At 31.5% G+C, this 14,695-nt stretch overlaps 2 protein-coding genes across 2 annotated transcripts; both read right to left on the minus strand.

Annotated features, from left to right (window-relative positions):
- Positions 1 to 2,424: 2,424 nt before the first annotated feature.
- On the minus strand, positions 2,425 to 7,354 carry LOC123908555 (ubiquinol-cytochrome-c reductase complex assembly factor 1-like). The gene is made up of 8 exons (XM_045959228.1): positions 7,081 to 7,354; positions 6,861 to 6,987; positions 6,216 to 6,429; positions 4,982 to 5,148; positions 4,747 to 4,871; positions 4,036 to 4,096; positions 3,371 to 3,419; positions 2,425 to 2,719 (listed from the first exon to the last, which is right to left on the minus strand). Exons 2-8 carry the CDS (start codon positions 6,984 to 6,986, stop codon positions 2,637 to 2,639), a joined length of 825 nt encoding a protein of 274 aa, XP_045815184.1. The 5' UTR covers position 6,987; positions 7,081 to 7,354; the 3' UTR covers positions 2,425 to 2,636.
- A 1,618-nt stretch (positions 7,355 to 8,972) lies between these two features.
- LOC123908556 (RING-H2 finger protein ATL52-like) lies at positions 8,973 to 10,541 on the minus strand. The gene has a single exon (XM_045959229.1). It carries the CDS (start codon positions 10,426 to 10,428, stop codon positions 9,172 to 9,174), a length of 1,257 nt encoding a protein of 418 aa, XP_045815185.1. The 5' UTR covers positions 10,429 to 10,541; the 3' UTR covers positions 8,973 to 9,171.
- Positions 10,542 to 14,695: the final 4,154 nt, after the last annotated feature.

Raw genomic sequence — 14,695 nt, forward strand, 5'->3', positions numbered from 1 at the left:
ATTGATTTTGTTTTCCAACAACAAATTTTTTGTCATCCGTGGGAGCACTCTAACAAACCCTTTTTATTTGGTGAACACCCCCCAGTCCCCAATATCGACACATACATTTTGTACTTGCCATGAATTAACTCGGCATTCATTTCATAGCTGCAAACTTCAGCCCCATAATTAATACCAGCTGAGGTGGCTTTGAGGCATGTGCAAGGTGTGCGATGACATATGACCTCAAAATGATGGTTATTTATTGGACGATCGTATAAAACCATTTTACACCGTCAGTACATATCAATTAAACTCAAAACTCATAAGGCCCGAACTTTATAGTATGGGAAATTTTTTTTGTCTACCCCAACAATTATACCTCTACTAGGGTTGGGAATAGGCCAGACGGCCTACAGGGGCCTTCAGCCTGGCCTGGCCTGGTTATTAAAAATGCCAGGCTTAGGCTTTGAAAACGGCCTGTTTACATAAATAGGCCAGACTTAGGCTTCTAAAAAGGCATACGAAGTCTGATAGGCCGGCCTGTTAATAATAATTATTATTTATATAATATTATTATTTATATCTTAAAAAAAATATTATTTATATAAATATTATTAGCTTTTAATTATTGCGACTTTTCGTAATCGTATTTGTTATTTTATTAGTTTTTAATTATTGTGTTAATCATATTATTAACTTTTTCTTAATGTTGTAGAAATTATAAAAATTTAAATGTGAACTTTTTAAGGCATATTTAGCCTATTTAAAAAAACTATATACTATACCAAAAAAAAAAAAAAAAAAAAAAAAAAAAAACTATATAGAGAAGTTTTAATGTAACACAGATTTTTAAACAGGTTACAAGGCCAGGCCAGACTTTTAAAAGGCTCAGGCCAGACCAAAAAAAAATAACATTTGATACACCACAGACCAGACTCAGGCCTGAAAAAAAATCGTAGGCCAGGCTCAGGCCTGTCAAGGCCTGACATGTTCCCGACCCTAGCCTCTACCCTTACAAATCAATTTATTTTCCAATTTTACCTTTTTTTTTTTGGTAGAATAATTTTACCCTTTTTTTGACACACCCCATCATCTCTCCCAATACCATCACCTCCACCCTCGCCCTTCCGACGCCATCTTGGCAACCGCGAGAACTGATTTGATGACACCATTTTCATACTCTTTTTCAGTTAAGCTTTCAATTGAACCAAATAGTTTGAGCAACTTCATCTCTTTCTCCTTCCTCACGAAGCTTGAAGCAAAGCCACCACATTAGATTTCTCTCCCTTGCGATCATGGCTGTTTGTTTCTTCATTAAATCCTTCACTTGTGTTTAAAATAGTGAAAATCTCATTTTCTATTTTGGAACCCTAACTTTGCTCAATGATAAAAAATCTAAAATTTACCATTTTCGGTCTTCTTGGACTTACCTCCTAACAATGATGGAAACATGAAATTTTATACGTAAAACATTTGTACACAAACGTCCATTAAAAATAAGTTATTCCTCTACATCATATCATTAAAGTTGTGTGATTTTATCTATTTAATTATAGAGTTAAAAATGTTTTTGATCCCTATAGTTTCACAGAATTTTTGTTTTAGTCCCTGAAGTTTGTTTTCACATTTTTTAGTCTCTGAAGTTTCTTCACTCAAGGTTTTTAGTCTCTACTTTTAATCAAACTATTGTATAGTTTTACATTTTTGAATGATCTTTTATATTCATGTTTATAATATTATAAGAACATCTCCAATAAAAAATTAGATTTTTTTAACATAAGATGAATTATTTATGAATTTTTATGTGCAAAAAACTAAAAAATTCATATTTAATTCATCTCTTATTAAAAAAAATTAAACTTTTGTAACAGAGATTCATATAATGTACTAAACATGACCGCAGAAAAAAAAATTAAAATTTTGAATGATATGCACGAGTTGAATGAAAAGTATGAACTAAAAACTAAGTGAAGAAACTTAATGGACTAAAAAGTGTGAAAATAAATTTCAGGGACTAAAACGAAAATTCTGTGAAACTATAGGGATCAAAAACATATTTAACCCTTAATTATATCACGGACTCAAAATTAACATGGTATATAATAATGATTGTTTGAAGACAAACTTGATTTTGAGCTTATAACTAATCAACTCTGGGTATTAGTAGTTTAATGTGAAAATTTCAGAAGATATTCAGCTTTGCATCAAGTCAGTTTTACCTTTGAATTCTGAATTAGGTGCTGATAAATGTTTGTGGCTAGGGAATGGGAAAGGAGAATTTACAGTAGCTAGACAAAAAATACAAAGTAATTGTATCCTAAAATTATAGTATGTTTCTGTTGAATATTAGAATTTTCTGATTCTTTTCCTTTCTCATTTAAATGTATGCATTGTAATGCCTCATATAACTGCGGCAGAAAATGAACAAAAGGAGAAAAAACATTTCTCAATCACTTGTGCCCTTCTCTTTTCTCATTTATATCAGCAACAATATGAATTTTCTAGTTTCTAAACATCAAGCTAATTAAATAATAAACCCTTATGGAGAACAATACAATCTTTTATTGCTATTATTGAAAGAAAAAAAATGTTGAAAAAAATAAGAACAGTGTGTATTTTACATTTACTTGGTCACAAATTTAGAAATCATTACATTATAATTGATGCCCCTCTTTGCTTTTGATCTCATGCTTCAAAGAGGTAAACATGAAATTCCCTGAAAGTAGTGCTTCTTTATCTGCCATTCAAATTTCATGATTTAGTAAATACAAAGTTGAAAGGGGGAAAAATAACATTTCTATAATATCTGCAGAATTTTTCATAAACATAACTTTCACAGTTTCATGTATTCTACTAGTAAAACAGTTATTATGCATGGAGTATTCGAGTTCCGCATAACTCTGTTTTCATGGAGGTCAAAAGTGACATGCAGTGAGCATTATATAACTAATATTACATGACTTGATGACAACGCTATCTTTCTAACTAGATGTCACAGACACCAGGAAAAGGAATGATGCCTGTTGAAAACAGTCTGGTTAAAAGGCAGAATGCAGTCCATAAAGAGTATTATTAGAAAGATTAGAAATGCATCGTTAACTAGCATGTGGTTAGCAATTGTGAAAAATTGTATGAAATTAAACAAGTTGATCAAAAATTTTGGTTGGAATTAAAGCAGAACTCCTAACAAAAAACTATTATTATATCTGTCTGTGGCCTCAAAACCCTTCAGGGAAGGTTTGCCCATGAGAGCCCTGTAGTGAGATGGGGATCTCTTCACTCTTCAGCCTATTTTAGCAGTATACAGAAGTAAAGTAAGCATTGGCCGGTTTATTTCCGCCTACTTCATGATCAATAATATATGACAAACAGAAACAGTTATATTTACCTGTTAAAGTCATGCAACTTACTTCCCGTCGAGCATATCTGGCCAATGCCTATATAAAAACTTGATTTCAGTATCAATGTTGTTGTACTCAATATAATTAAGGAAAATAAGTTAGCATTTTGAAAGCAAATATAAGCATCAAGTATTTACAAAAAATGAAAGGCAAAGGAAACAAAGAAAAACAAAACAGTACAAAAGATGGTGATGACATGGAGTTTTTCAATATGTCAATATTATTATTTTGGAAACAGTTTTAGAGAAAGAGGCAAATCAACAGTTAATACGAAAAAGACAGGAAGCTCTAGCAACAGAGAAAGGTGGCAATCTCATAGGTACTTCATGCAAGTATAGTGATAATCACTATAAGCTCCCCGGTTTGACAGGCAAAGAGACTCCAATATGCTAATAATATATCATAAAAATATCAACTATAAAATGGAGAATTCTTCAAGCGAAGTCAAAATTTAAACCGAGAGTCTCACAACTGTCAGCTGAATGAAGTAATTTGACTGATTAATGTTGAATGGGTAATAAATTGTATGACTCGAATTGGTCTCTGGATTCAACATGTTGGCTTAGATAGACTTTTCAGGAAGTCACACGCAGCGTAATATCTGTTCCACAAATATATAATGAACAATGTTAACTTCATTTAGAAGACATACCTGCACTGATTGCCATGCAGCTTCGTCTGGTGTTGAAGAACCATCGTCCGAGAATATATTCCTGGAGAAAAAAACACAGATAAGATATACATTTTTTAGAATCTGAGTTGGGACTAACACAACTCCTACAAAACCGACTTATAAACATATTTTTCGGCCATATATCATCTGTTGTGGGACTCTAACCCCCCCCCCCCCAGCCTGATAGCAGGTGCCCCGGCCCAATGGATCTTGGATAGGCTCTAATACTATCTTCGATATTGGGTTGAGCCTAACTCAACCCTAACAAAACCGGATTGTAAGGTGAGCGGTGTCACTCTTTATAAACTCATTTCAAGCTTTATCTCTAATCTACGCAGAACTTGGGTTTTACCCAATATAATTTCAAGCCTTTTCACAAATATCTTCTCAACCATTAAAATCAATCCGGTGAGTACCAAAAGGCGAGGTCACATAATGCCAGAGTACTCCAATCATGTCATTACCTCATTTTGAACTCTTTGGCTATTTATAGGGGTTAGTGTTTAATCATTCGTGTGAGCTACTATCAAGTTCTTGTTATTTCTCTCATCCTTTGAATCTAAAACCCATTACTTAAACAACTTTGAATATCTCTTTGTTTTTATCAAAAACCCATTACTTCGACAACTTTGAATAAAGCATATCTTTTATATGAAGTATGCAATAGGAGGAGTTCGTAGCAAAACCAACCTCCATATAACAGTAGCGAAATCACCCGGTTTAGCTTCTTGAAGTATAGCAGCATCATAAGCAACAATATTTCCATAAAAAATCTTCTCGAGCTCCTTCATCCACTTAATCAATAGTAGGTTAACCTGTCATTTCAAATTAAATGAGCACAATTCACCCAACATGTACTCAAACTATTTTGGGAAAAATGAATTTATGGTAAAAATATTATATCTATTTGTAGAATACAACTCACCCCAGCTTTGGACACTCTAAGCTCCACATCGTGATTGTAAATCTCATAAAGGTACTGGCCAAATTCAACACCATCATTTCCCTCTTGCTTAATGCGGCGCAAGTAAAACCACATGTGAAGTACAAGCAAAGAGAATGTAGTTTTGAATGTTTTCTCCAAGTTAAACACTGCAAACAGAAGAAAGAAATTTATAGGATGTTGTGAACTACTCGTATGACAAGCACTGATCCACATCAAACTCCTACACCAAAATTACTTGACTTTGACTGATTTGCAAACATATAATTTTATAAAATGGTATGTCTAGCCACCAGATACGTGATGGGATTGCTGATGTGAAGCTTTTTCCAGTTGTCTTTACTTAAAATGGTCGGAAATTTAAAAGTGAGAAAAAAAATAATAAAAAGAGGAAATTTGATATTGGTAATTCAATCAGAAAACGAGCAAAAAGATATAGTTTTTAGTTTAAATAAGATTTCTTTCATCATTACAGAATGAAATCATTAGGTAAAAAACAGAGGGAAAGAAAGATCAACATGATCGGCCAAAGTAATACACGCGGAGACACTTGAACAACTAGCTTTAAATCTCCAAATATTCAACAGAGAAACAAGCCAAAATAAATATGAGCCAAAAAATAGAGGGAAGTGAAGGGAACATTTCTGTCCCACAGTACATGTGGAGGAGTTTATCTAAGTTGCATGTACAAATTTTCACAAAATTTATCTGTCTTCTTCCAATTAAAATTCAGTTGGGTGGACCTAAAACATCCCACTAATGCGAAACAAGTAGAATATCAGAGAAAATGGCGACAAATCTCAGACTAAACTACCGATGTGCAAACTAACCTGGTTGTGAAATTACAAAACACCAAACCAACCTAGATGAGTGAATTGATGGACTATAGGCGCACAAAGCACTTCCATATGCAAGCCTATGCGCATAATGATATATATATTATGGGCATGCTTTGATTGACTTATTTGAGAATATCTACTACTAAAAAACACTAGCGAAACTGTTTGGGAGAGACTATTGAAACAACTTATTTCCATAAGGTCTCCAGGATATCTTATGAAAACAGCTTATAGCTATACAAAAACAGTTCGATTTTATTTTATCTTTGGTTACAAAAAAATCTTATAGCACAGCACTTAATTAAACAGTTTATACATCAGAGTCTATGTATATGTAAATAAAGCATATATTTTCTAATGGTATGAAGAGAATGAACCTTCATATATAAGCGGTTTATCAACTTGAGAGACGATTCTTTTGTAAACAACATTAGCCCCCCGAATGGACTTGCTCTGCTTACTATAAAACAGCATAAGTTTGAGCATGAAACGCTTAAACCCCTGATAATCAGGTTCATCAACTCGAAGAGGCGAGTCAGGTGGCAGGACCAGAGAACATGGTTTAGACCAAAACAATTTGTCTAGGTTAACCTGCAAAGTACAAAAATAAAAATTGGTTCATATTTTTGTGTTTCTGTGTAATAAATCAAAGTAATACTGTCCCTGTGAGCTTAGCTGAGCCGGGGTTCACTCCACTTATCCGCGTTTAAGGTGGAATTTCTAGCCACTAGGCTACTTGACCAAAAAAACAAAAATATAAGTAATACTCGTCCCTATGAGTTTAGCCCAGTTCGTAGGGACATCGCATTTTATATGCAGGAGCCGCGGTTCGAACCCCGAACACTCCACTTATTCACTTTAAAGGTGAAATTTCTAGCCACTAGACTACTTAACCCAAAAAAAAAAGTTACTTTTTCGGTTATGGAATAACCGATACATTTGCTATATATTATAGACCAGTTACATGAGTTATTGAATGAAGTTGAAATTTTTCTTATAAGAGAAAGTTTGCAATTGCATACCAAAGGTTGAACTTTGTCTTCAATGGTTGGTGCAGGGGCAGCTGCTGCAACCCTAGCGTAGGTTTGGTGCAATGGAAGTCGGAATTTGGAGAGTGGAATAATTGCTTTGCTCCATGTTCGAAACATTCTGAATCAATCAATCAATCAATCAAAAATGATGATTGAATGAATGAATTGTATAATAAAAATGAAAATAAAAGAAAAGGAATTTTGAGGTTACTTTAGGAGTAATCTGTATAGTGTATGAATAATGAATCAATCCGTTGGGAAAGCAAGGTGCAATCTGAAAGTATTGCTGCTTCGTTACTGGAGAATTGTGGAAGAACTGAGGAGTGAGATGGCGGAGGAGACGTGATCTGAGTGCGACTGAGAGATGGGTGGCTGCCTGCGGGACACGGAGGTGAGTCTAACTCTCAACTCAACACACACACACGGGATCAAGCCTACTGTTCAAGACGTACCAAACCAAACTAAACCTTTTAATTGTAAAGGTTAAATCTCTTTTCTTTTTTTTTTGGGTTAACTAATTTTAATCTTATTTTGTTTTTTTTGGATGTTAACTAATAGAATTGTTTTATTTTGAAGTCGAATTCTTCTCAAATTGATTTTTGGAGTTCATTAATCACTTAATTTTAATTATTTGGAGGATTAATTACATGGATGAAAAAAATTTTACAAAGTCATGCTCTGTGAGCAACTGCAGAGACTAATCTCTTCGAGGTAACTGAGATTTATTTAAAGGGTTGACATCTTTCAACAAATGTTTCTCCATACGTACCGATCACAGATTGAACTCGGGACAATTTTGTGTTTTTTAAAGGGAACAGGGATATTATAAAGAAAAAAAAAAGTCACCCTTTTTCTGAGGAATAAAAGTATGGAAAAAAAATAAAAAATTGTTTCAAAAAAAAAAGTATGGAAAAATTGAACTCTAAAATAAAATGGGAAATTCTTTGTTTTGTTGATAATTAAACTATGGTTTATGATGAAACTTACTTATAATTAAACCATTAGGTCATAGGTTTGATGATCCCTTAACCTGTATTAATATGTCTATTTGGACTATGAATAAATTTCTCTATGTATAGATGTGTCAATATTGATTTTTTTTTCCTTTGAAAGGCAAATTTGTACTTTTAATAAGAAATATATTTGAAGAAGAAAAAAAAAGGTATATATTTAGACACATTTTTTTCAAAGTGCTTGTAATTAGTGATAGTGAAGTAGTATTATTGTTATCTATTTTTTATACTCATCCAAAGACCATTGAAAAGCAAATGCAATGAGCTCCTGTATGAGCAAAACTTCCATACTTGACTGGTTTAACCACTCAGTCAACACTCAACACTATTGTAGCCTTCGTGCATGAGTGGTTAAAATGTATTGCACACAAAAAGGACCAAGGATAACTTTTCCTATGTAAGGTAACTCTGCCACATGGTTGTCTTACCTTAATTCCATTGCTATGTTGTAGCCTCTATGTGTTTGAAGTGTGATTTTTGCACTTTATTGGTACTCCATTGCTGTGGTGTGACTCTATAGGAAAATGACTCTTGGTTTAACTTAAATCTATCTTTGAGCTGTGATTTTTGTACCTTGTTTCCATTCCTATGTTGTGCCTACTCTATATGGAAAACTCTGAATCTTTCTGTGAACTGATTTTTTCCAACTGATATTTAATCCTTTTATAATTAGCCATAGTAGTAGCTTTATTTGCTGCCACTCCAAATTGTTATTTCTATTGCATGTTGAACGGTATAACTAATTCAATTTCTGAATTAGATTCTTGCTTAAAACAATGGAAGCATACGCAAATATACAAGTGTAGAGAACAAAATCAAATTGATTAGATTCTTGCTTAAAACAAGGGAAGCATAAGCAAATATACAAGTGTAGAGAACAAAATCAAAGCATATATGCTAGTAAAGGGACAAAAGTAAATTTAGAACGAAACAAAGATATGTAGAATGAAGAGTTAGCTATTTGGACAAACCATGATGGTGCCAAAATGACATATATGCAATGAATATGGACTCAAGAATACCATAGTGTAGACACTAGAATACCAGAATAACTTGTGATGAATAAATCTTAGTAAAATATGGAGCAATATGAACAAAATAACTAAGCAACATTTATTTGTAACCTTTTTGTTTTGCTATTATACACTTGATAATGATGCATCACATAATTTTTATGACACAGAAAACTTTGAAAGTCTCAGCCTCTCAGCTTGTTGAGAGTTACTGAGTTACATGTATATTTGAGTTGGGAAGTTAGCACAAAAGATGGTAATAATAACACAATTAACTTAAAAGCTTCTCAGAATAGCATTTGGCTTCTTCTGAGTGCGACCATACCAAGACAGAAGAAATTTCCCATTGTATGAACTTGATCTCTTCATTGGACTAGGAACACCCTGCAAATATCTTGTTGGCCTAAAAGAAAAGCTACTACTACCTTTGGAAGTAGTAGCCAAATTCTCATTTCCATTAACCTTAGAAATAGTATCTTCATTGAAAATCACTCTACTTGATTCACCATTACTTTTCGATTCGATTGATACAACATTTGCAAGAGCATTATTGATATTTGCAACAAAAGAATCATCCATAGAAACCGATCTCCTAGGCCGAACAACACCAACCGCATCGACAACTCGCCTTTCATTTTCACATACCCCCAATTGCCCTTCTCCTTCCTCCTCCGCCGTCGCCCTATTCCTCGATTCCGATTCAAAATCACAACTTTCAAACCCTAAATTGGTTTCACCATCACCGCTATTTTCATCAAAAACCTCAATTTGTGTATGTTCCAATGAACTTGAATTCAAATCATCAACAACAACAGACTCCAAAGACTCTACCCTATCAATTGGAGGGTTGGTACTACTATTAACAATTGGAGCTCTACACATAGGACAATTGGTATGTGACCTAAGCCAAGTATCAATACAAGGTAAATGAAAAGCATGATTACACTTAGGTAAAAGTCTAAGATTTTCATCTTCTTCAAATTCACTCAAACAAACAGAACATTCAGTTCCATCAATCAAACCTTCACCTTTCTTATACTTACAAACACTAATTGCATTTATAACAGATTGATTAAGACCTAGGGTTCGAATATACCAGATTGGATGATCCACAACATGTTGATTTTCATCAAAATTCTCATCAATTTGTTGAATTGTTGTTGATGATGATGGTGATGCTCTTGTCACTTCCAATAATCTTGTTCTTCTTCTTGACCTAAAAGTGATACAAATTGCACGAATACAAACAAGAAAGAAAACAAAAGCAACAAGAGAAAGGGTAAGGATGAAGTAATTGGTGAGTTTGTGGCTGTTGTTGTTTTCATCTGATATGATAAAAGAAGGAACTTGTGGTGGTTTTTGTGGTGGTGGTGGTGGATAATTGAAAAATGGGTATTGAGGATTGGGAAGACAAATTTTGAAGCAAACGGTGGTGCAATCTTTGTTGTTTGGTAAACAATTTGATAGAGATTCCTTTCCATGACATATTAAATTGCATAATTCTGTGAGAAATTTTCTGTGATGAGATCCCATTTTATCATTACAGCTCAGATTTTCTCATCAGAGTTGTTGATGAAGAAGATGATCATGATAGAGTCAGGTCTACAACTTTGACTTTGCATTTTACACTTTACATATACTCCCTCCCTAGATATAGCTGTTATTTGTTTTTATTTTGTTTTTTTAACAAATAAATAAATATAGTTGTGATTATTTTTTTAATTTTTTATCGATTCCGGCATATAGTTTCTGTTATCGTGAACTTAGCTTAATTGATAATAACATCATATTATATATGTAAAGGTTGACATTTGAAATTCAGACACTCTACTTAATTTATTTCAAGATGAAATTTTAGTCATAGGTTACTCGATAAATAAAAATTTATTAAAAAAATATAAAACTTAAAATAATTAAATATAAAAAAATTAAAATGATATTAAATAATATGATGTTGAATAAGAGTATTTCTTCCGGTCATTATTATAAAGAGTAGAGGTAATATATCATAGTAAAGAGAATGTTTAGGGTGGTCACAAAGATTTCATCACACATATATGGTTTTTTTTATTACGAGGAAAATAAACAAAAAAACAATAGACTAAGTCATTTGTTGCAAATACACTTCGAAGATATTTGCAAGAATAATATTATTCAACTAAGGAGAATGAGCAATCCAAATCTGCAAGAAGATTTTCACACACATATATGATAAAAAGTAGAAAGAAAAAATAATTAAATAATATGTATTTTTATGTGAATGTGAGGAAATTGGATGATCAAATCTTTGTGACCATATAAATGCTTTTCCATAATAAAACCTCAAATTATAGCGCAATTAATTATCAAATGCGTAATTTTCTTTCCTCCCACTTTCTTTCTATCATACCAAACGAGTCATGCTAAACAGTATGCCAGGACACTTGCTAAGCATACCAAAAATAAAAATTAATGACAAAATTAACATTGGAAAGTTAAGTTTTTACATTTTTAATTCATTGAATGCATAATTTTTAAGATAAATTTTTTTCATTAGTATGCTCAAGTAGTGTCCCAAGAGTACTGTGTAGAGGTGGGAATAGACTAGGTCTAGCTAGGTTTTGCCAAACCTGAGTCTGGCCTGTCCAAAAATCGAAGGCTTGAGTCTAGCCTGTGGCCTATCACAAGCTTATCTTTTAGGCCTGAGCCTGACATATTGAAAGCCTAATGTGGCCTGTTAGTCTGTTTAAAAGCCTATTTCACATGAATATATTTAAATAAATAATTATATTTATTTTTAAATATACTTATGAACTAATAAACCAATTTCCTGATATTTAACATGATATTTTAAAGATTTTGACTATATATGTCATCATATTTCAATTCTAGTTTATAATAATACATTTATATATGTGAAAAATTAATATAGATTAATAAACTTAAACTACTGAAAAAGTTAATAAATTTATAATTTAATCAAAATAAATTTTAATATATAAATAATAATAGTAATAAAAATATTATTCATATTAACTTAAATAGGCCGGTCTAGTAGGCTAAAATGTTTTTTTAGTGGCCTGCAATCTGACCTATTTAACTAAATAGACTTATAAAAAAGTCTTGGCCTGTTTTATTTAAATAAATAGGTTGGTCGGGCCTGAACCTATATAAGCTAGGCTTTAAGGCCATGTAGGCCGGCCTGACCTATTCCCACCTCTAATACTGGGTTGGAATTTTCCATTTATCAATTTATTACAACAAGAATTAATAGAAAGTTTTTTTTTTGTAAAGCAGTCGATTATTAGAAAAACGTTTCTGATGATTTAAAATTTCACCGCCATTGACTTTTAAGCCATTTGATTAATTTTTACATGGACAGTTAGTTGGTTGGACTTCACTTTCAATTCGTACTATGTCGGTTGGATTGGGCCTACTTTATTTTATCTCGGCCCAATTTATTACAACCACGAAATTAGTACTTTCTTTACAAGGGATTTATTTTTTCAACAACACAAAAGTTGTCATTTTCATTTTTAATAACATGATGATATGAATGAACAAGTAATATGGTCTATTACGTTGACTTGTCTAAAAATGATTTCTATAAAAAAAAAAAAACAATGAAAATAAGTGGATATAAGAGCTCCACAATTATCTATATTATATGCCTCGATGTGTGCTTGACTGGTTGAAAACAACCTTTGGAGTTTGTATAATAGTGAAAATGTTTCTAATGCAAACTCTGTTTGCCTGCAAATTTTACATATGAAATTGTCAAATTAGAGAAATTCAAGTGCATAATTATTAATTACAGTATCGATTATCAACCTAAACCTAAGCTTAGAGAGCTCATATGGACTAACATAATAATCTTGTGAGTTGTTAGAGATAACGGAAGTTTTATACTCAACTTATGAGTCCTATTTTGATGAAGAATTGTATTTTTAATGATGGGTATTTTAAAAATAAATAAAAGAATTTAATGAGGAGCATTTTTAAAATAAATAACTAATGTGAATGTTTGTGCTCACGTTTAAATAAAAATTATTCGTGATTATGCTTATATGGAAATATTTTCCGTTCGCCTGCAATTGCAATCGAAAGAAGGTTGAAACCACTTGATGTTGGAACTGACTCCCGAGTTAGATTAGGCGGTGGAAAAAAATATGTTATACATTTTATTTTATTTTACTATGTTATTATACAATTGTTTTTTTTTTAATGTACTTATTAAAAAAATAGTACTCTCTCTAATTTTAAATATAAATAAAAAATAATTCTTTTAGATTCACTAAATAATCAATTAATTTAAAAAGGTTTTTTCTTACATTTGAAATTGAAGAGAGTGTGTGATTTCAAGAGATCAGACATATGCTTTTAAAAGAGTTGGGCTATAACATAACAAGTTGGATTGGATTATTTAGTCCATGATGGGAAAAAAAAATTTCTACCCCAACAATTGTCATTTTACCCCAACATTAATTTTAAATGGACGAATTTACCCTCATATAAAAACTAAAACCCTGAAGAAAAAAGTGTTCTGACATGTAAATTTTTTTTGGTTACCGGAACACTTTGGAAAAAAGTGTTCAGGTATATAAAATTTTTCTAATTTTTTTTTTACCTGAACACTTTGAAAAAAAATGTGTAGGTATGTAAAAATTTTCCAAATTTATTTTGTTACCTAAAATAGAAAAATTTTACATACCTGAACACTTTTTTCCAAAGTGTGTAGGTAATAAATTTGGAAAAATTTTACACACCTACACACTTTTTTTCAAAGTGTTCAGGTAAAAAAAAAAAAATAGAAAAATTTTACATACCTGAACACTTTTTTCCAAAGTGTGTAGGCAACAAAATAAATTTGGAAAAAATTTACATACCTACACACTTTTTTTCAAAGTGTTCACGTAACAAAAAAAAATAGAAAAATTTTACATACCTGAACACTTTTTTCCAAAGTGTGTAGGTAACAAAATAAATTAATTTAGAAAAATTTTACATACGTGAACACTTTTTTCCAAAGTGCAGTGTTCAGGTATGTAAAATTTTTCTAATTTTTTTTGTTACCTGAACACTTTGAAAAAAATGTGTAGGTATGTAAAATTTTTCCAAATTTATTACCTACACACTTTGGAAAAAAATGTTCAGGTATGTAAAATTTTTCTATTTTAGGTAACAAAATAAATTTGGAAAATTTTTACATACCTACACATTTTTTTTCAAAGTGTTCAGGTAAAAAAAAATTAGAAAAAATTTATATACCTGAACACTTTTTTCCAAAGTGTTCCGGTAACAATTTTTTTTTTTACATATCAGAACATTTTTTTCCAAAGTGTTCCGATAACCAAATTTTTTCCTTCAGGATTTTAGTTTATATATGAGGGCAAATTCGTCAATTCAAAATTAATGTTGGGTAGATTGACAATTGTTGGGGTAGAAATTTTTTTTTTCGAGGGAACGATAAAATTGGAGGCAATGAAGGACGTGGCACCGACGAAGGAGTCCTCTAGGACGGACATGAGCATCTAAATATAGTTCAACATATATAATACTATTTTTAAGTAAAAAAATAAATTAAATTACACATATATTATGTACTTTAAGTTAAGTAATTCAAATTTTTCTATAATTAAGATATAATGATATTCAATATAGTACAACATATAATAATTTTTTGAGTCAAAAAATAAAATTATACATTTATTACGTGTTTTAATTAAGAAGTTCAGATTTTTCCTTAATTAAGAAATATTCTTGACTATATAGGAGGTTTTACTTTTAATATGTTAGACGGTCTTAGGAAAAAAGTATTAAA

The sequence above is a fragment of the Trifolium pratense genome, linkage group LG2 (genome assembly GCF_020283565.1).
Source record: "Trifolium pratense cultivar HEN17-A07 linkage group LG2, ARS_RC_1.1, whole genome shotgun sequence".
Classification (NCBI taxonomy): Eukaryota; Viridiplantae; Streptophyta; class Magnoliopsida; order Fabales; family Fabaceae; genus Trifolium; species Trifolium pratense.

Coding starts and splice junctions, on each gene's coding strand:
- LOC123908555 (XM_045959228.1), bottom strand. CDS start 6,986: ATGTTTCGAACATGGAGCAAAGCAATTATTCCACTCTCCAAATTCCGA. Junction 6,430..6,860: donor AAGACAAAGTTCAACCTTTG/GTATGCAATTGC, acceptor TGTACTTTGCAG/GTTAACCTAGACAAATTGTT. Junction 4,872..4,981: donor TTAGAGTGTCCAAAGCTGGG/GTGAGTTGTATT, acceptor TTGAAATGACAG/GTTAACCTACTATTGATTAA.
- LOC123908556 (XM_045959229.1), bottom strand. CDS start 10,428: ATGGGATCTCATCACAGAAAATTTCTCACAGAATTATGCAATTTAATA.